The sequence below is a fragment of the Oncorhynchus tshawytscha genome, linkage group LG16 (genome assembly GCF_018296145.1).
Source record: "Oncorhynchus tshawytscha isolate Ot180627B linkage group LG16, Otsh_v2.0, whole genome shotgun sequence".
NCBI classification, from domain to species: Eukaryota; Metazoa; Chordata; class Actinopteri; order Salmoniformes; family Salmonidae; genus Oncorhynchus; species Oncorhynchus tshawytscha.
In genome coordinates this window covers 23,772,421-23,793,278 of record NC_056444.1, presented here as the reverse complement: position 1 = coordinate 23,793,278, position 20,858 = coordinate 23,772,421, and the positions used below count along the sequence as shown (strand labels likewise).

General features: G+C 40.3%; 2 protein-coding genes across 2 annotated transcripts; one reads left to right on the top strand and one right to left on the bottom strand.

Moving 5' to 3' along the window:
* Nucleotides 1-1,569: 1,569 nt before the first annotated feature.
* Nucleotides 1,570-11,155, top strand: f3a (coagulation factor IIIa). Its single transcript, XM_024374629.2, has 6 exons — nucleotides 1,570-1,904; nucleotides 2,187-2,295; nucleotides 2,946-3,139; nucleotides 3,408-3,592; nucleotides 7,645-7,819; nucleotides 9,783-11,155. Exons 1-6 carry the CDS (start codon nucleotides 1,835-1,837, stop codon nucleotides 9,926-9,928), a joined length of 879 nt encoding a protein of 292 aa, XP_024230397.1. The 5' UTR covers nucleotides 1,570-1,834; the 3' UTR covers nucleotides 9,929-11,155.
* LOC112215536 (tartrate-resistant acid phosphatase type 5) lies at nucleotides 11,090-17,864 on the bottom strand. Its single transcript, XM_024374627.2, has 6 exons — nucleotides 17,633-17,864; nucleotides 17,249-17,439; nucleotides 16,190-16,317; nucleotides 12,853-13,044; nucleotides 12,017-12,164; nucleotides 11,090-11,873 (listed from the first exon to the last, which is right to left on the bottom strand). The coding sequence occupies exons 1-6, from the start codon at nucleotides 17,703-17,705 to the stop codon at nucleotides 11,634-11,636; spliced, it is 972 nt and encodes a 323-aa protein (XP_024230395.1). The 5' UTR covers nucleotides 17,706-17,864; the 3' UTR covers nucleotides 11,090-11,633.
* Between the last annotated feature and the right edge of the window lie 2,994 nt (nucleotides 17,865-20,858).

The following is a 20,858-nucleotide window of genomic DNA, read 5'->3' as shown; positions in this document are numbered from 1 at the left end:
ACACAAAATAATCCGCCCTCCTCCCCAACAAAACCAGTTACCCCAGTACTTGCGTAAAATGCCCCTTTTCTTAAATTTTTATTAAATAACAAAAAATGTGTAAACTATAGCCACTTATTCCCCTTCATAGTTTGTTTGCCTAAGCATGACCATCATCCACATACCAAATTTATATCAAACTTTGCTTTGTCAGCAATTGGACATTGTTCTTTGGGGTGGCTAGTTACCCAATGTTACCCTACAAACCTGAACTCCCTGATTATCACTACAATTTAGCCCACGGGGGGAAACTCCTGGACAGCAGTTGTGAGTAGACTGATTTTCCATTCCAGAAAAAATGCATGATGACATTGTCATGAATGTGATCTCCACAGTTTATATCTTAGGCTATTATTATATTACACTGAACATAAATATAAACTCAACATATAAAGTGTTGGTCCCATGTTTCATGAGCTGAAACAGGTGTGGTATATCAAGAAGCTGATTAAACAGCATGATCATTACACAGGTGCACCTTGTGTTGGGGACAATAAAAGGCCACTCTAAAATGTGCAGTTTAGTCACACAACACAATCCCACAGATGTCTCTTTTGAGGGAGCATGCATGGGAGTTTTGAGGGAGCATGCAATTGCGTGCTGACTGCGGGAATGTCCACCAGAGCTGTTGCCAGATCATTTAATGTTATTTTCTCTACCATAAGCCGCCTCCAATTTCGCATTAAATCCAACTGGCCTCAAACGCAGAGCGGTTTGCTGATGTTAAAGTTGTGAACAGAGTAGCCCATTGTGGAGGTGGGGTTATGGTATGGGCAGGCATAAACTACAGACAACGAACACAATTGTATTTTATAGATGGCTATTTGAATGCACAGAGATACGGTGACAAGATCCTGAGGCCCATTGTCGAGACCTTCATCCGCCACCATATCCTCATGTTTCAACATAATAATGCACAGCCCCATGTTGCAAGGATCTGTACACAATTCCTGGAAGCTGAAAATATCCCAGTTCTTCCATTGCCTGCATACTCACCATACATGCCACCCATTGCGCATGTTTGGGATGCTCTGGATCGATGTGTATGACAGCGTGTTCCAGTTCCCGCCAATATCCAGCAACTTTGTACTGCCATTGAAAAGGAGTGGGACAATATTTAACAGCCTGATCAACTCTATGCTAAGGAAATGTGTCCTGCTGCATGAGGCAAACGGTGGTCACACCAGATGCTGACTGGTTTTCTGCCCCTACCTTTTTCTTTAGGTATATGTGACCAACAGATGCATATCAGTTTTTCCAGTCATGTGAAATCCATGAATTCATTTCAATTTACAGATGTCCTTGTCCTTGTAATTCTTAGAAATTGTTGCAGTTTCAGTGTCGATACTTTTTTGACCGAACATTGGTGGAGCGACACAGCAGCTGCTGTTTGAAATACAGGCTACGATCATTTTCTCATCACATACAATTCAGCAAGTTGCAATACAATAAACTCTCATAAGCCCATCCCACCAGGCATGAAACCACAAACCGGACAATCCTTATTTGGTCGACACACGCGTCTTTATATCGCTAAACAGTACGTTTGACAGATATAGCTGGCTGAGACAAGGAGACTGAATTATCAGAGGTGAATCGTCGCCGACCACCCCATTCTAATCTCGCCATCATTTATTCCCCCCGAGACGCGCGCCTGTTCAAAGGGATTTTTCTAAACAAAGAGAGAGTTGTATTACTTTTGAGAACACCGCTGCTGTGTGCGTCTAAATTCCGCATTCACCTAACTCTACCTCGACGGGATTGCTGTTTTTACACTGACCTGTTGGAATATACAATGTTGAAAATGGAAAGGGTAATTTTCACCACATTGTGTTCTGCATTCTTTTTTACAAACTGTGTTTCAGGTGAGTCAGAAACATCATGAACAATTAAAATATAGCCTACAATCCTAAACACTGTACACTAGAACGGCAGTATATGAATTAATCAAATGATGCTGATACTGCATTTAAAAGCCATTATGTCCTAATTATTCGTTGGCAATTTCTTGGGACCAGCCTGATTTACAGTACAGGCAATGCACCCTGTGACCCTCTCATGAAAAGGCACACTGTACCTAATTATGTTTCACTCATTGTCAATGTCTAACATTACATGTAGTTAAACTGATCTTGCTCTTTTTGTAGGGGACTATCCCAAGGCACAGAACGTTTCTTGGTTGTCTATCAACTTCAAAACACTGCTTATGTGGGATCCTAAACCCACCAACTATTCATACACCGTTGAATATTCTGTGTAAGTAAAGCATTTACATACTGATATTACTGGTTTTTGCATTTACAGGAAGACGGAACACACACACACACACACAGAGAGAGACACACGCACACACACTAGCCTATGTCTCCACTAAATATTAAGAAGACCGTGCCTATATAACATTATCATGGTACGTATGCACTAACCTATTCTCAGACTCGGTCTCTGACATTGAAGAGTCGGGGTGATGTGTTGGAGGGCAGGAAAGATTTAGGAGAGCAGGAAAAATGTGAGGAAAGTTGTGATCAGACTACACTTTAGATCCGCTAAAATGATTTTCAGGAATTGAAGCATCTTAACCTGGTGAATAGTTCAAGAACAAAATAAGGAATACACATTTGGTATTTATTTAAGTACAATTTGTGTGATATGTGGTGCAAAGAGCTCAATACTATGATTCAAGTCAAAGATTCATATTTGGTACTTTTCTTATTGTTGAACTAAGATTCCAATCCAGACCCAATGAATGACCTAAATAGAACAAAAAAAACATGTTTGAAGATAATGATAATCCTTTGTCTGAAACCTACTATTATGTCTATTTCAGTATTGGCCAGAACAGAGAGGAACGCTAACAGTATCAGAACGATGTTGTGACTGTATCATAAATATCTTCTTTATTTCAGAATCGGTCAGAACAGAAAGAAGAACCAACACTGTATCAGGACTATGGAGACAGAGTGTGACCTGTCCAACTCTCTGGTGGACCTGAAGGCCATATACTCTGCTGATGTCCTCTCAGAACCTCTACGTGGTGTGAACTCTGACCTCATAGAGTTCCCCCACACAACCTCAGAGAGGTTCACCCCCTACGAAGACAGTAAGTATTGCATCGCAGCCACCTACACTACATGTCATACCATTTACTGTATACTATTTTGTCCCTACGAAGACACTAAGTAACCCAACTACCACCTGTCTATAGTCTTATCAATACACATTTTCCACATTTACCCCGACAAGCACCCCATTGTTATAGAAACCTTTGGTTGCACTGCCATACTAGTGCATACTATATTTTCCACATGCGAAGTGGCTCCAAATGTGACAAGCAAGCATGTCAATCTCTACTGTTATTTCCCTTCCAGCGCTTATAGGCAGACCTGAGTTCAAGATCGAGGTGAGCAAAGACAAAAGGAAGATCACCCTGTATGTAGAAGACCCTCTCACAGCCCTGTTCAATGAGCAGAACCAACAGAGAACCATCCGGGACGTCTTCGCTGATGAACTGCAGTACAAAGTCACCTTTGGGAAAGCAACAAGCACGGGCAAGGTAAGCTTAAAGGGGAGGGTAATAAAAATGGCAGCCCTACACTAGATATTTACAGTTCCTCAAAGAAATAGAGCCTGGGGCCGAACCAAGTGAGATAGAGGACATTCGTCAATCGTGTAAGCTCCTTTAAAGGAGCAAGTCAAGGAATATAATTAAATGAAATGCAGCAGATCTTCAACGTAATATCCACTATCAGAAAAAAATAACTATAAGCTTGGCAGCACTTCCTAATGGAGAATTTATCTACCCTTTCATCTCCTATCCAGGGTTATAACCAAGCCCAGCCCTGCCAAGCTATGATATTTGTCACTGATTATAACCAACGTGCAATTGTGAGAATGATTGTTGAAAAATCTCCACTTAAAAACAAAATAGATTCACTGTTGCTATATATGTCATTCCAAAGGGTAGGTTTAACAGAGCAAATGAAATGTGACCATACTTTATCATTAATATATATTAAATTATGCTATTTAGGCCTATATAGCATTTGCAAACTCCTCCACAGCTATTGTTTCGATTCAACCCAGAATTCAACTAAAATAGACAATACAATTGGCCTAGAGTTTCAAGCTGTGGCTGATTTCAAATGTAATGATATTTTGTGTTATACCACAGCATTGTTGAATAGTTGTTTCTGATTGGCTAGAAGGGCATTCTAGAATGGACGTTAAAACCAGATACCAGGACAGTTGGAAAGGATATCGGGAAAATTGGAAAAGATATTGGGACACCTTGTAATCATGACGCAATATGCACCTACACATGCAGACCGTACTTGCTACAACTTTACAGAAAAGCTAAACCAACAACCACACAAACCTAAATTGGATACCTTGAAAACGCAGGTCCAACGAGGAAAAACGTAGCTAGCTAGCATTTTTTTTTTTGTAGAGACATGTTTTTTTAGAACGTCTGATGACCTAACGTGGTGAGTGATGAACATGAATTTCTCTGGTCCCTACTAGAGGTCGACCGATTATGATTTTTCAACGCCGATACTGATTATTGGGGGACCAAAAGGCCGATACCGATTAATCGGACGATTTTTCAAATTGATTTATTTGTAATTATGACAATTACAACAATACTGAATGAACACTTATTTTAACTTAATATAATACATAAATAAAAATCAATTTAGCCTCAAATAAATAATGAAACATGTTCAATTTGGTTTAAATAATGCAAAAACAAAGTGTTGGAGAAGTAAAAGTGCAATATGTGCCATGTAAAAAAGCTAACGTTTGAGTTCCTTGCTCAGAACATGAGAACATATGAAAGTTGGTGGTTCCTTTTAACATGAGACTTCAATATTCCAAGGTTAGAGGTTTTAGGTTGTAGTTAATATAGTATTTATACGATTATTTCTCTCTATACCATTTGTATTTCATACACCTTTGACTATTGGATGTTCTTATAGGCACTATAGTATTGCCAGTGTAACAGTATAGCTTCCTTGCCTCTTCTTGCCCCTACCTGGGCTCAAACCAGGAACACATTGACAACAGCCACACTCGAAGCAGCGTTACCCATCGCTCCACAAAAGCCCCGGCCCTTGCAGAGCAAGGGGAATAACTACTCCAAGTCTCAGAGCGAGTGACATTTGAAACGCTATTAGCGCGCACCCCACTAACTAGCTAGCCAATTCACATCGGTTACACCAGCCATTAGGCTGATAGGCTTGAAGTCATAAACAGCGCTGTGCTTGCGAAGAGCTGCTGGCAAAACGCACGAAAGTGCTGTTTGAATGAATGCTTATGAGCCTGCTGCTGCCTACCATCGCTCAGTCAGACTGCTCTATCAAATCATAGACTTAATTATAACATAATAACACACAGAAATGTGAGCCTTTGGTCATTAATATGGTCGAATCCGGAAACTATCATTTCGAAAACAAAACGTTTTTTATTTCAGTGAAATACGGAACCGTTCTGTATTTGATCTAACGGGTGGCATCCCTAAGTCTAAATATTCTTGTTACATTGCACAACCTTCAATGTTATGTCATAATTATGTAAAATTCTGGCTAATTAGTTCGCAATGAGTCAGGCTGCCCAAATTGTTGCATATACCCTGACTCTGCATGCAATGAATGCAAGAGAAATCACACAATTTCACCTGGTTAATATTGCCTGCTAATATTGCCTGCTAATCTGGATTTCTTTTAGCTAAATATGCAGGTGTACAAATATATACTTCTGTGTGTTGATTTTAAGAAAGGCATTGGTGTTTATGGTTAGGTACAGTCATCCAACAATTGTGCTTTTTTCACAAATGCGCTTTTGTTAAATCATCCCCCAGCGTTGCATCGATTATATGCAATGCAGGACACGCTATGATAGATTGATTGTTTTTTATAAGATAAGTTTAATGCTAGCTAGCAACTTACCTTGGCTTCTAATGCATTCGCGTAACAGGCAGGCTCCTCGTGGGGTGCAATGAGCAGGTGGTTAGAGCGTTGGACTAGTTAACTGTAAGGTTGCAAGATTAGATCCCCCGAGCTGACAAGGTGAAAATCTGTCGTTCTGCCCCTGAACAAGGCAGTTAACCCACCGTTCCTAGGCCGTCATTGAAAATAAGAATGTGTTGACTTGCCTAGTTAAATACAGGTATTTAAAAAATGTAATCTGCAAAATCGGCGCCCAAAAATACCGATTACCGATTGTTATGAAAACTTGAAATCGGTCCTAATTAATCGGCCGACCTCTAGTCCCTACTGTTGCAGTCATGACGCAAGTGGCGTTACGCTGTCAAATCCTCCCACAGACCAGTTGTTTTCAGAAACTGGTATTTTTGAATTTGATCATATTGGCAGGTTTGATAGCAACAAACTATTTAGCTAGCTTCTAGCTTAGTGTTTGTTGTGCAATGCTATCTCCTCATAATGAACCGTGTCGAGTGTCCTACTTTGCTGTAGTCTGGCTACAGAGATCGTGACTGTGTTAGCTGTAGCTAGTTGGCTAGCTAGAAAGCAAGGGACAACTTTGCCAGCGAGCAAGGCAACGGAACATATAGAACGAACAACTGGATTGCGTCCATAAATATAAAACTAATCGAATGAACGACTGGGTCGCGTCTCTAGCAACCAAAAGATGAGAAAGTATCTCTTATAAAAATGAAATGTTAGCTTTATTTTTTTTCTACTACCGGTAAATGTGTGCTTTGGTATTATTTTCTTTAGCAACTGTGGTATAAGCAGGATAAATTTGAACATCTTGGCCCATTTGAACATATTGGCCATGTTCTGTTGTAATCTCCACCCGGCACAGCCAGAAAAGGGCTGGTCATCCCTCATAGCCTGGTTCCTCTCTAGGTTTCTTCCTAGGTTTTGGCCTTTCTAGGGAGTTTTTCCAAGCCACCGTGCTTCTACACCTGCATTGCTTGCTGTTTGGGGTTTTAGTCTGCGTTTCTGTACAGCACTTTGATATATCAGCTGATGCAAGAAGGGCTATATAAATACATTTGATTTGATAAATACAACTTTTGTAATACAGTAAATAGCCCAAAGTTAAGGGTTCTCTTACAAACTAATGTAACATTCAACCTTAAAATGAGTAACACATCCATGACCACATTTAGGAGCTACCGTAGCTATACATGTCTCCTTATGTAATCATATAAAGCATGTTCAAGATAGCATGCATAGGTCATCGCAGGTCTGTGAAGATCTTCACAGTTACTGTAATAATCTGCACAGAATCAAACGCCATTGATTAATTGCACCATGTACTTTTAATGTAATCTCAACTGCAATCCAGGTCATTTGGTTCTGACCAAGCAAAGTGATAACACATTCATCTGTTGTATAAATAAACAAAATATTTGATATTGTATTCCCTTTTGAACTTTGCTGTGCTTTTAAATGGTTGAAAGCGTTGTGATAAAACATTAGAAATTAAACAAACTTTTGGCTGTCTTTTTGAGTGGATGAATATAGGTTTGAATGTAATTGATCAACGTCTCAACCAAATGTTTTTATGAATGTGTTATGAATATTTGATAGATTTCTGACATAATATAAGCCCTTCTTTATGTAATTCTCCCTCTAGAAAACAAAGATCTCTGCAAGCAGTGAGATAGAGTTAGACAAGAGGGATGTAGATCCTGGGGTGAGTTACTGCTTCAACGTCCAGGCCTACATCCCCTCCCGCAGCACAGACAAACAGCTGGGAGAGCTCAGTCAAAGACAGTGCTCACCGGGCGACGATAAGTCCGTCTTTGAAGGTAAGGATACTAACAATGCCAAGGTTGTGGGTTCAAGTCCCACAGGGATCACATACAAACACTGTACTGTTAGTGGCTTTGGATTAAAGCATCTGCTAAGTGGTATTTTTTTATTTATCCGTTATTTTACCAGGTAAGTTGACTGAGAACATGTTCTCATTTACAGCAACGACCTGGGGAATAGTTACAGGGGAGAGGAGGGGGATGAATGAGCCAATTGTAAACTGGGGATTATTATACAGTGCCTTGCAACAGTATTTATCCCCCTTGGCGTTTTTCCTATTTTGTTGTAATACAACCTGTAATTTAAATAGATTCCATGTAATAGACATACACAAAATAATCCAAATTGATGAAGTGAAATGAAAAAAATTACTTGTTTCAAAACAACAACAAAAAATGGAAAATGTATTCGCCCCCTTTGCTATGAAGCCCCTAAATAAGATATGGTGCAACCAATTACCTTCAGAAGTCACATAATTAGTTAGATTGCACACAGGTGGACTTTATTTAAGTGTCACATGATCTGTCACATGATCTCAGTATATATACACCTGTTCTGGAAGGCCCCAGAGTCTGCAACACCACTAAGAAAGGGGCACCACCAAGCAAGCAGCACTATGAAGACCAAGGAGCTCTCCAAATTGGTCAGGGACAAAGTTGTGGAGAAGTCCAGATCAGGGTTGGGTTATAAAAAAAAATGTCAGAAACTTTGAACATCCCACAGAGCACCATTGAATCCATTATTAAAACATGGAAAGAATATGGCACCATAACAAACCTGCCAAGAGAGGGCCGCCCACCAAAACTCACAGATCAGAAAAGGAGGGCATTAATCAGAGGCAACAAAGTGACCAAATATAACCCTGAAGGAGCTACAAAGTGACCAAATATAACCCTGAAGGAGCTACAAAGTGACCAAATATAACCCTGAAGGAGCTACAAGCTTATAGAGACATACCCCAAGAGACTTGCAGGTGTAATTGCTGCACAAGGTGGCTCTTCAAAGTATTGACTTTGAGGGGGTGAATAGTTACGCACGCTCAAGTTTTCTGTTTTTTTTGTCTTAATTCTTGTTTGTTCACAATAAAAATATTTTGCATCTTCAAAGTGGTAGGCATTTTGTGTAAATCAAATGATACAAATCCCCCAAAAATCTATTTTAATTCCAGGTTGTAAGGCAACAAAATAGGAAAAATGCAATGGGGGGTGAATACTTTCGCAAGCCACTGTACGTATATATTATCGTGCTAAGTAGTACTACTGAGGTGTACTGTGAAGGGTTGGTGTTTTTTATTCTCCCGAGTGGCACAGCGGTCGACGGCACTGCATCTCAGTGCTTGCGGCGTCACTACAGACGCCCTGGTTCGATTCCAGGCTCTATCACAACCGGATGTGATTGGTCCCATAGGGCGGCGAATAATTGACCCAGCATCGTCTGGGTTTGGCCGGTGTAGGCCGTCATTGTAAATACTTGCTTAGTTAAATGAAGGTTACATATATATATATATATAATTAAAATACATTCATGGCCCATGTGTCAGCCTTGATCCTTTTGACAAGTTGTGTTCATAAAGGAAATTTGGCCCTGTTTTAATATATTCTGTAACTCGATAATTCATGCCATTATATTTTTAAGGGAGTTTAGATTTGCATCTGTGGTACTGAGGATATCGAATCCTTAGCCACTTAGCTAATACCAAGTCCTAGTATTACATATGTAGAAATATTCATGTGCATCTTACTCGCTGTGAGGAATGATGAGAAGAGGGTTAGAGGTGCTCATCATATCTCCTAGTGGGCCAATCGATATGGGAAGGCGAAGGATAAAATAAGCTAATGAATTACTAATGTTTAGACTGAATGTGAAATGCAACACTAGAAAAGTCCCTGTGCGTGTTTGTGTGTGTATGTGAATCACTGTCTAGCCAAATAACGGTTCGCAACCCTATTTCCTCTCCAGAGTATGGGATCGGTGTGATTGCTACGTTCATCCTACTTATCATTATGATCATAGTAGTGGCTATCGGAGTCACAGTGGTGTGCTGCAAACGCAGAAGGAATGCCAACAGAAGTGGAAAAGAGGGAGTGCCACTAAGAAGTGTGTAAAAAGGGAGTGCATCATTGACAGATGCTTGGGAATACAAGGTACAACTTAACTGGATTTACTCTTTGAAAGGGAGTCTGCAGGGGCTGCCCCAGTTCAACATTCCACCGTCAAACACTGGAGTTCACCATTTTGTTTCTGTGAAACTGCACAGTGAATATGGTACATGTGCTGTAGTGTATATTTTGTTTCCTTACAATGCTGCAAATATCCACCTTTTTGATTTTGTGACTTTTACTACTGCTGTGAATATTATCTTTTAGAAACACTACCAACTCTTATTTTATTGTGTTTTATTAGGTTTTAACTTGATGTAATCTTTGGTCAAATATAACTTGATTTTGGGAGACTGCTGAATACTAAATCATATGGGAAATTAAGATTAGTAGGATAATATACATCCTTTTTTATGAAGATGCTTAATTTATTATATGTAGCCATTCTGAAAGTAATCTTTGTATTTTAGGTTATTTTAAACATTTAGGGGATCAGTAGATACAGTAGCCTATATGTTGAAACTAAATAATTTTGACTTATATATATTTAATATATATTTACACTGAGTGTACAAAACATTAGGAACAGCTTCTCTTTCCATAATATAGACTGACCAGGTGAAAGCTATGATCCCTTATACATGTCACCTGTTAAATCCACTTCAATCAGTGTAGATGAAGGGGAGGAGACAGGTGAAATAATAGTTTTTAAACCTTGAGACATGGATTGTGTATGTGTGCTATTCAGAGGGTGACTGGGCAAGACAGAAGATTTACTGTAAGTGCCTTTGAGCAGGGTATGTTAGTAGGTGCCCTGTGCACCGGTTTGAGTGCGTCAATAACTGCAATGCTGCTGGGTTTCTCACGCTCAACAGTTTCCCGTGTGTATCAAGAATGGTCCACCACTCAAAGGACATCCAGCAAACTTGAAATAACTGTGGGAAGTAGTGGAGTCAACATGGGCCGGCATCCCTGTGGAACACTCTCGACACCATGTAGAGTCCATACCCTGAAGAATTGAGGCTGTACTGAGGGCAAAAGTGTTGTAACTCAATATTAGGAAGGTGTTCTTTATATTTTGAACACTCAGTGTAAACCAAACAGTTAGATGATAAAACATGATGTAAAATAATCAAAGCAAAATTAAACACTTTTATAACTGTGGAGTCTGGTACTAATACGGTACTCTTGTTTGATTTTATTGGCATTTTCATAATAAAGTCATACCATTAATTTGTGGTAATGTGTTTATCTTTGATATGAGACATCGTTGAATAGTGGGGTATGTTATGTTAATGTGACTACGTCTGGTGAGAATGCTCAAGTTACGTCATCTTTATCACAGCAGACATCAGTCTTGTATAGTTCCTGCAAAAAGATCTAACCACCACCATCTACAGGTCATTCAACTCACAATTATTTCACACAATTTTTGGGGGTGGAGATTTTCAAGACAAATAGAACACATTCAAACATTAAAATGACATTATAATTGCAATTCAGAGAAAATCATATTCATTTTTTTTTTTGTTAACAGTCCAAGACAATTATTAACCAAAAGAAAACAGAGTTAAAAGATTAATTGAACTAGAATGAGGAGATGTTTTCAGTTTTGTAAACTGCTTAAAGATACAGTATGCTCTTAGAAACAGTCAGCATATTAGGCCTGCAGTAGTTGATTGTTGACTATCTCGTGATGCCATTGCCTGTGTCAGACTTTGCGTTTTGCCAGTCCTGTTTGGTAAACACATTTCCCATCAGTCTGGATGTAGCTGACAGTCATATTGTTCTCTGTGACTTCAAAGTAAGCGAACCCACCGGATGTATGGTTGACAGCGTTGGAGAACCGTTGCCATGAAGTCGGGAAGCTGTTGATGTTATGAATGGACATTTCTGTAAAGGCCCCACTCCCGCTGACCACATAAGAACTCCCATCATCCTCTCTGATAAACTGGTAGAAGTATGGAAAGTCACGTCAACATCAGTTGTTCAAATAAGTGACTTTGAAATGGTAACATTTGTCTATTCAAACTGTAACATTGAACCCATGTTATTGTATGTATGTATATGGTCCTAACATGCATGATAACCCACCTGTATACTGTGGTCATGACCACTCAGGTAGACTGTGACATCATACTTCTTCAGCAGTGGCCGTAGTCTATCCACAAGACACTTAGTGGGGCCGTGATCACCAATGGACCACACAGGATAGTGACCAGCTACCACAATGAACTCTGACCTGGGAGAAAAAGATAGACACAAGACTGTGTTAGCCAGCTGAGCTAAAGCCTAGGCATTCACTTCGGCGAGCTAAAACAATTTTTTGTCTCAGGCAAGGTTACTCATAATGTAAGTCTGGCTTACTGAACCTTTTCTGTTACAGGAGAATCTAGTCCTCATACTGTAACAGCTTGAGGAATGTATGTGTAGCGGTGTGAAGTGAAGGTCTCTTGATTAAAAGAGTGATGAGAGTGGAGGAGTGGAGTTTTGAGAGTGGAGGAGGCTAGTCAGTCAGGGATCTCGACAAACATGCTCTGAAATCTTCACATTCTTTTCCCGAGACTCAAACAACAACTTGTCAGATCTGAGACTTTTCTTTCCTCTGAACCTTGAAAAACTCTGAATCCATCCACGTTTTATTTAAGTGTTAAGTTGTTCCACCTCAGTGGTTTGACAGATGTAATTGAACAGTGTACTTAAGAGGCTGTGTTTGACCAGTTGTGTTTTAGGGCCAGTTTCTCGAATCTAGATTAAGCCTAGTCCTGGACTGAAAAGCAGGGTCAAATCTCCATTGGGCTTTTCAGTCCAGGACTAGGCTTAATCTAGATTTGAGAAACTGGCACTAAAACACAACAGGTCAAACACGGGCTCTTAAGTACACACTATGCTTACTCTAGGTCCAGGAAACTGGACCATATGGACCTTACTTGCTGTTTGCCAGTCTGGAGTTGATCCAGTCGAACTGCTTGGCAGCAGCCTCCGGGTCCTCTTCTCCTTTGGGCTGGGTCCCCTCATAGGTGTTCCCACAAAGCACTACGGTGTCAACCATCAGGACGGTCACAGACACGTTACTCTGGGGAACCTTGAACTGGAGCTCATAGTACAACTCAGGGAACCTCCTGAGGTAACAAGGAGAGAAGAACACAGCCGTTATGGTTCTGTGTAGCTCAGTTGGTAAGCAACAAAAAGGTTAGTGGGCAATTCCCACAGGGATCACATACTAAAAGTGTATGCACAATTTGGATAAAAGCATCTGATAAGTTGAATATGAATATTGGGTCCCACTTTAAACTAATTACAACTAATAAGGCTATATACACTAAGTGTACAAAACATTAAGAACACCTGCTCTTTCAGTGACAGACTGACCAGGTGAATCCAGGTGAAAGCTACGATCCCTTATTCATGTCACTTCAATCGGTGTAGATGAAGCGGAGGAGACCGGTTAAATAATGATTTTCAAGCCTGGTGACAATTGAGACATGGATTATGTGTGTGCCATTCAGAGGGTGAATGGGCAAGACAAAATATTTAAACCCCCTAGAGTCGATTAAATCCCCATCAAAACTCATCAGTTTAAAATAGAGATCTTTTTTTTTGCATTGGATGCGTCTCAATCGCACTTCTACATCAGCAGGGAAAAGTGGCAGAGCTAGAGCTGTGTTTGTCCTACCATGAGACATCCCAATTTCTCACGAAATTGTCTGTAGCGCCCGAACAGCCTACAAACTATTATGACCACTCTATGGAAAGGCGAGACTCTCACTCACGAGCACGATGGTGTTCTCCGTTTTGCTCTATGACCCCCACAAGTGTCATGGGACTCATCTGAAGTCGGTACCGCTGATGTGCCAACTTCTGTTTTGAAGTGACCAAACCGTTTGGGCTACAAACTAATTTGACCCCACTGTGTAAACGAGACATTGTCACGAATATGATGGTGTTCACTGTTTTTCTCTAACACCTCCACTAGTGTCATGGGACTTGTCTGAAGGTAACTGGTAGAGAAAATTCTGGTGTATGGAGTATGGAGGTTAGTTTTGTGCCTACCCCATAAAAGGGGTTAAATATGTGTAAAAAAATATATCATAACAATAATAATTGTAGTAAAGGCCAAATTCAATATTTTATATCGAAAAAATGTATACACAGTAAGAGGCAAAAGTTTGGATACACCTACTCATTCCAGGATTTTTCTTTATTTCTTTATTATTTTCAACATTGTAGAGTGTTAAACAAATCAAAATATATGTTTATTTTAGAATCTTCAAAGTAGCCACCCTTTGCCTTGATGACAGCTTTGCACACTCTTGGCATTCTCTCAACCAGTTTCATGAGGTAGTCACCGGGAATGCATTTCAATTAACAGGTGTGCCTTGTTTGTGGAATTTCTTTCCTTCTTAATGCAGGTGTTTTGTGACACGTTAGGGCTGGTATACAGAAGATAGCCCTATTTGGTCCATATTATCGCAAGAACAGCTCAAATAAGCAAAGATAAACGACAGTCCATCATTACAAGACATGAAGGTCACTCAATGCGGAACATTTCAAGAACTTTGAAAGTTTCTTCAAGTACAGTTGCCAAAACCATCAAGCTATGATGAAACTGGCTCTCATGAGGACCACCACAGGAAAGAAAGACCCAGAGTTACCCCTGCTGCAGAGGATCAGTTCATTAGAGTTAACTACACCTCAGATTGCAGCCCAAATAAATGCTTCACAGAGTTCAAGTAACAGACACATCTCAACATCAACTGTTCAGGGGAGACTGCGTGAATCAGGCATTCATGGTCAAATTGCTGCAAAGAAACCACTACTAAAGGACACCAATGAGAAGAAGAGACTTGCTTTGGCCAAGAAACATGAGCAATAGACATTAGACCGGTGGAAATCTGTCCTTTGGTCTGATGAGTCCAAATTGATCATTTTGGGTACCAACCGCCATGTCTTTGTGAGACGCAGAGTAGGTGAACAGATGATCTCCGCATGTGTGGTTCCCACTGTGAAGCATGGAGGAGTGATGGTGTGGAGGTGCTTTGCTGGTGACACTGTCTGTGATTTATTTAGAATTCAAGGCACACTTAACCAGCATTCTGCAGCAATACCCCATCCCATCTGGTTTGCACTTAGTGGGACTATCATTTGTTTTTCAACAGGACAATGACCCAAAACACACCTCTAGACTGTGTAAGGACTATTTGACCAAGGAGAGTGATGGAGTGCTGCATCAGATGACCTGGCCTACACAATCACCCAACCTTAATCCAATTGAAATGGTTTGGGATGAGTAGAACCACAGAGTGAAGGAAAAGCAGCCAACAAATGCTCAGCATATGTTGGACCTCCTTCAAGACTGTTGGAAAAGCATTCCAGGTGAAGCTGGTTGAGATAATGCCAAGAGTGTGCAAAGCTGTTATCAAGGCAAAGGGTGGCTAATTTGAAGAATCTAAACTCTAAAATATATGTTGATTTGTTTGTTACTACATGATTCCACATGTGTTATTTCATAGTTTTGATGTCTTCACTATTATTCTACTATGTCGAAAATAGTACAAATAAAGAAAAACCCTTGAATGAGTAGGTGTGTCCAAACGTTTGTCCAATCAAATAGCTAAAGGATCCATAGTATGACCATCTTAAAACAATTCCACACATCAGTCCACACAAAGTCCCTTTGAATGGCGCAAGGTGATAGGTGCCAGGCGCACTGGTTTGAATGTGTCAAGTTCAAGAACTGCAACGCTGCTGGGTTTTTCATGCTCAACATTTTCCCGTGTGTATCAAAATAGGTCCACCACCCAAAGGACATCAGATCAACTTGACACAACTTTGGGAAGAATCTCTGTGGAATGCTTTTGACCCCCTGTAGAGTCCATGCACCGACAAATTGAGGCTCTTCTAAGGGCAAAAGGGCGTGCAACTCAATATTAGGAAGGTGTTCCTAATGTTTTGTACACTCAGTGTACAGTATATAGCATACAGTAATAATTATTTTAGCACTGCATAAAGGCTTCACAAATCCTCTGTAAGCTTATGTCATAAATATTCACAGTGCCAATTAGGCAATTCACCTTTTAGTGGGATTGTTTATTTCACCCTTTTATATACCATGAAATTGTCTTAGAGGATTTGTGAATCCTTTATGTACGCTATATAAAGCCTTTATAAGTTGTACTTTTAAAGTGGGACTAAATATTGTGTTCAGGATGTGGTGAAAACAATCAAAACACACAGTTCATCTAGTGCACCGTTAGAGATGCTCACCATCTCCCCGATCTGTTGGAGTAAGCAATCTGAGCAGACACATTTTTTAGATGGTCGTGGTTTCCCGCCACAAGGTACCATGGGATGTCAACGAGTGATGGTTGAGAGAAGACACGCTCGAAGGTGTGCTGCAGGAAGAAAAATTATATTATTATCAACCAGGAAAATGACTGATGCAAATTCACAAACAAGTCAATTAAAAAAGTAAATAACAAAGAATGGTGGAAATGCTCATGTTTTTTGTTCCAATTTTCTATTATCCATTTTAACATAATTATGTTACAAATCATCCTGTGTGCTGCAAAACTACTAATATCCCAATGCTCTGTAGAACTAGTTCATCTACAATATGCTACCACAAGAGGGCAGGCATTTGCTTCACTTAAAAAAAATTCACAAGAAGATAATCACATCCATCTTGGCACACACTGATTGAATCAACATTGTTTCCAATTGGCGTCTGTGCCCAGTGGGATGGCTCTAGAAGAGTTCGTTGAGCGAAAGTGCCTTCTCCACTCTCATCTTAATACAGCTCCATCTGTCAATCTGTGCTACGTCACTCTGTGTACTCAACAAACTACATTCCCTCTGTTACAAAGCTGGGTGGCTAGAAACACGGAACCACCGTGAATAGCTCATCGTAATATACCTACTACTCTACATACCATTTTATCTTCCTAATTATATTGTCTGTACACACCACATATTTATATTCTCACTAATATATCTACCTTGATCGTTATTTCTTGTTTAGATTTTTATATTATTCTGTATTTGTATTGTATTTGCGAGACATTCTACTGAACTGACGGAACACAAGCATTTCCCTGCACCTGACATAACACCTGCAAATCTGTGTACGAGACCAATACACTTTGATTTGATACTGTACACAACACCAATGTACACAACACCTATCTCAACACAGAATGGATCATAATATATTTAGCCTGCCCTTTGTAGTTAACAAAGTGTCATACGTTTTACAATATGATATTACCACTGTGTTTTGAGTGTATTGAAGTGTGAACTATGAACTTGGTTTTCCTGTGAACTGACCTTGAAGCGTGGGTCATCCACGTCCTTCACTCCACCATAGTAGAAGTGGTCTCCCAGACTGAGGACAAAGTCCAGTCCCAGGGTCTGGGCCGCCCAGGACATCTCCTCAGCGATGGCCTCCTCATGAAGGGTGTAGTAAGGGAAGAGCGGGAGTCCTCCCCAGTCCCCCAGCCCAATGAACCGCAGCGATGCTAAAGGACAGGTATAACCAACACAGCAGACCAATCACACATCATTCTTCTGCTACTTTTTATTTCATACTATCTCATGTGATTGAACCAAAAACAGATGAGTCTTTGGTACAATTACTTTACAGTCTAATTTCAAATTGATAATGGAAAACAGCCACACTTACAGATAACAGTGATAGATAGAAAACTGTACCTTGGTCCAGTGGTTGGCAGTGAGGCCAGAATGAATGTAAGCACACCAGTAGCAGCAGATACAACCTATCCATTATGCCAGAGTGGAGAGGAATAGACTTACTAACAAAGAAAACGAACAGTTGAGCAGTTGGTCAGTGTGTCACACGCTGTAACAGGAAGAAGATTTCCATTTGTTCTCTTTAGAACTGTTCCTATAGAGGAAGCAGTATTGTGGTTTCAGTTAACTTCCTTTATTGAGCCATGTCAGAAGACAAGACAGAACAATAGACAGGCTAGCCGCTAGACAATCAATTTAAGTGATCAAATTAGCATATAATAGTATATTTGGAATGTAATAAATTAGCTACATATATGAATATTACAATTAGATGAAAACAAGACATTTAGTAAAAATACATATATACACAATTTCACCTAAATGTATCACCTGGACGTATTTACAGTCCAACTATAAAACTTCTCTTAGTCTGTCTCTTGATTTAATGATTAACATGGAAAGAAAGGTAAAGTCACGTGTGTTCTTGAGTTCTGTACTCTGTACCAGTGGATGTCAATGACCTTTCACCTATTACACCAGAGGTGTACAAAGACAGGGTATGTTCAATGTAAAGCTCAGGTACCTTTTTTACGACTCTGCTGTCTGTGCCAAGGTTCAAGTGGGAAAGTCATTGTTACATTACGTGCCTTTACGAAACGCATCTATGAGCAACTCAAGTATCCTTATAAAACAAAGACATACTGTAAAATCACAGCACTTATCAAACTTAACTCTATGAAATAAAATATACAGCAAATTACTACTCTGTATGTGGAGTTCATTCAGAGGACGACAGAACACACTTATTTTCTGACGATATGTTTGAACTCTGACCAAGGTAACCTTTCACCCACATTCTCCAGAGAGGTATCAGCCTCTACCAGGGTTGACACGTTTCTGTCTCCTCCCATCAGGCGACCCCAGCACAGACTTCAATCATATTACCTACCAAAGAGAATGCATTAAGGTTGAAAAACTCTGTCTACCTGCCCTTCCCATTTCTCCTATTTACATTCTAGATCCTCTATGGGCTTTGTAGAACATAAGCCAACTAAACACCTGTTCCCCCATGTAACCCTGTGATAATATGGCAGTCTAGTCCATTCACAGTCTCTTTTGAATGAAAATGTTATGTTGATACAGTTATTGCAGGTCCATGCTCTTTTTAGTGTCAAGCCACAATATTATAGTCTCTCTCCCATATAAAACCATGCGTTCTGCAGAGGCTGTTAATTTACAGTTCAGTAAAAAAATGTAGTCTGTTACAGTATATTACACTGAAAAACAGAGGCAACTATTGGGTAGTAGTCACTGCAGCGGCGAGGGGCCAAGAAAAAGGGCTTCTGGGGTCTTCTGATCAAGTGCACCATCCTGATACAAGGAAGGGTAACACATGTCATACAATGTCACATTTCATACAATTCCACATAAATCAATAGTCAGTCATCAAGTGCCAAGCCTACATACTGCTACACGCAGCCTGAGAATTACTGTAGTAATGGAAGTAGTGCCTCAGAGACAGACGTCGTGTTCGAAGGGGGTCGCCTGAGCGCTGCACAGATATCGACCACATAGTGAGTACTTATTTGGAATGAAAGATTTGTAATTCTGGCAAGAGCCTTACTCAGGCTGCTCCTCTGGAACGCTTTGGTAGCATCCCAAATGGCACCGATCCACTAGATGGCACTGGACAAAAGTAGTGCACTATATATGGAAAAGGGAGCCATTTGGGACGAAGTCACTGAGAGGATGGGAGTCTCGAGCTTCAGGCTTCACTTCCCCTTTACTCTACAGCAGATCAGATTTTCTCTCCTCCATAAGGAATAGCCTGGTCCTTGACAGTACCAACGGATCAGGAACTAGGCTAGGAAATCACATGGAGCGATTTCACCCCGGAGGGGCAAGCAGCAGCTTCATCTGAATATTATACAGTTGAAGTCGGAAGTTTACATACACATACACTCATTAAAACTCATTTTTCAACCACTACACAAATTTCTTGTTAACAAACTATAGTTTTGGCAAGTCGGTTAGGACATCTACTTTGTGCATGACACAAGTAATTTTTCCAACAATTGTTTACAGACAGATTATTTCACTGTATCACAATTCCAGTGGGTCAGAAGTTTACATACACTAAGTTGACTGTGCCTTTAAACTGCTTGGGAAATTCCAGAAAATGATATGGCTTTAGAACCTTCTGATAGGCTAATTGACATCATTTGAGTCAATTTGAGGTGTACCTGTGAATGTATTTCAAGGCCTACCTTCAAACTCAATGCCTCTTTCCTTGACATCATGGGAAAATCAAAAGAAATCAGCCGAGACCTCAGAATTTTTTTTGTAGACCTCCGCAAGTCTGGTTCATCCTTGGGAGCAATTTCCAAACACCTTAAGGTACCACGTTCATCTGTACAAACAATAGTACGCAAGTATAAACACCATGGGACCACACAGCCGTCATACCGCTCAGGAAGGAGACGCGTTCTGTCTCCTAGAGGTGAAAGTACTTTGGTGCAAAAACTGCAAATCAATCCCAGAACAGCAAAGGACCTTGTGAAGATGCTGGAGGAAACAGGTACAAAAGTATCTATATCCACAGTAAAACAAGTTCTATAATCGACAGAACCTGAAAGGCCACTCAGCAAGGAAGAAGCCACTGCTCCAAAACCGCAATAAAATAGCCAGACTACGGTTTGCAACTTTTTGGAGAAATGTCCTCCAGTCTGATGAAACAAAAATAGAACGGTTTGGCCATAATGACCGGCATTATGTTTGGAGGAAAAAGGGGGAGCCTTGCAAGCTGAAGAACACCATCCCAACCGCGAACCACGGGATTGGCAGCATCATGTTGTGGGGGTGCTTTGCTGCAGGAGGGACTGGTGCCCTTCACAAAATAGATGGTAGCATGAGGAAGGAAAATTATGTGGATATATTAAAGCAACATCAAGTCATCAGTCAGGAAGTTAAAGCTTGGTCGCAAATGGGTCTGGATGGGAGTGGTTGAAAAATTAGTTTTAATGACTCCAACCTAAGTGTATGTAAACTTCCGACTTCAACTGTACATATACCTTGGTAGAAATTGCTCTTAGCAAAAGACAAGATATTGATTATACTGTTGCGTTCCCTCAGTTACTTGCCTACAGGATCACTAAACCCATCACCTAGGCAGTGCAGTTATCTGTAT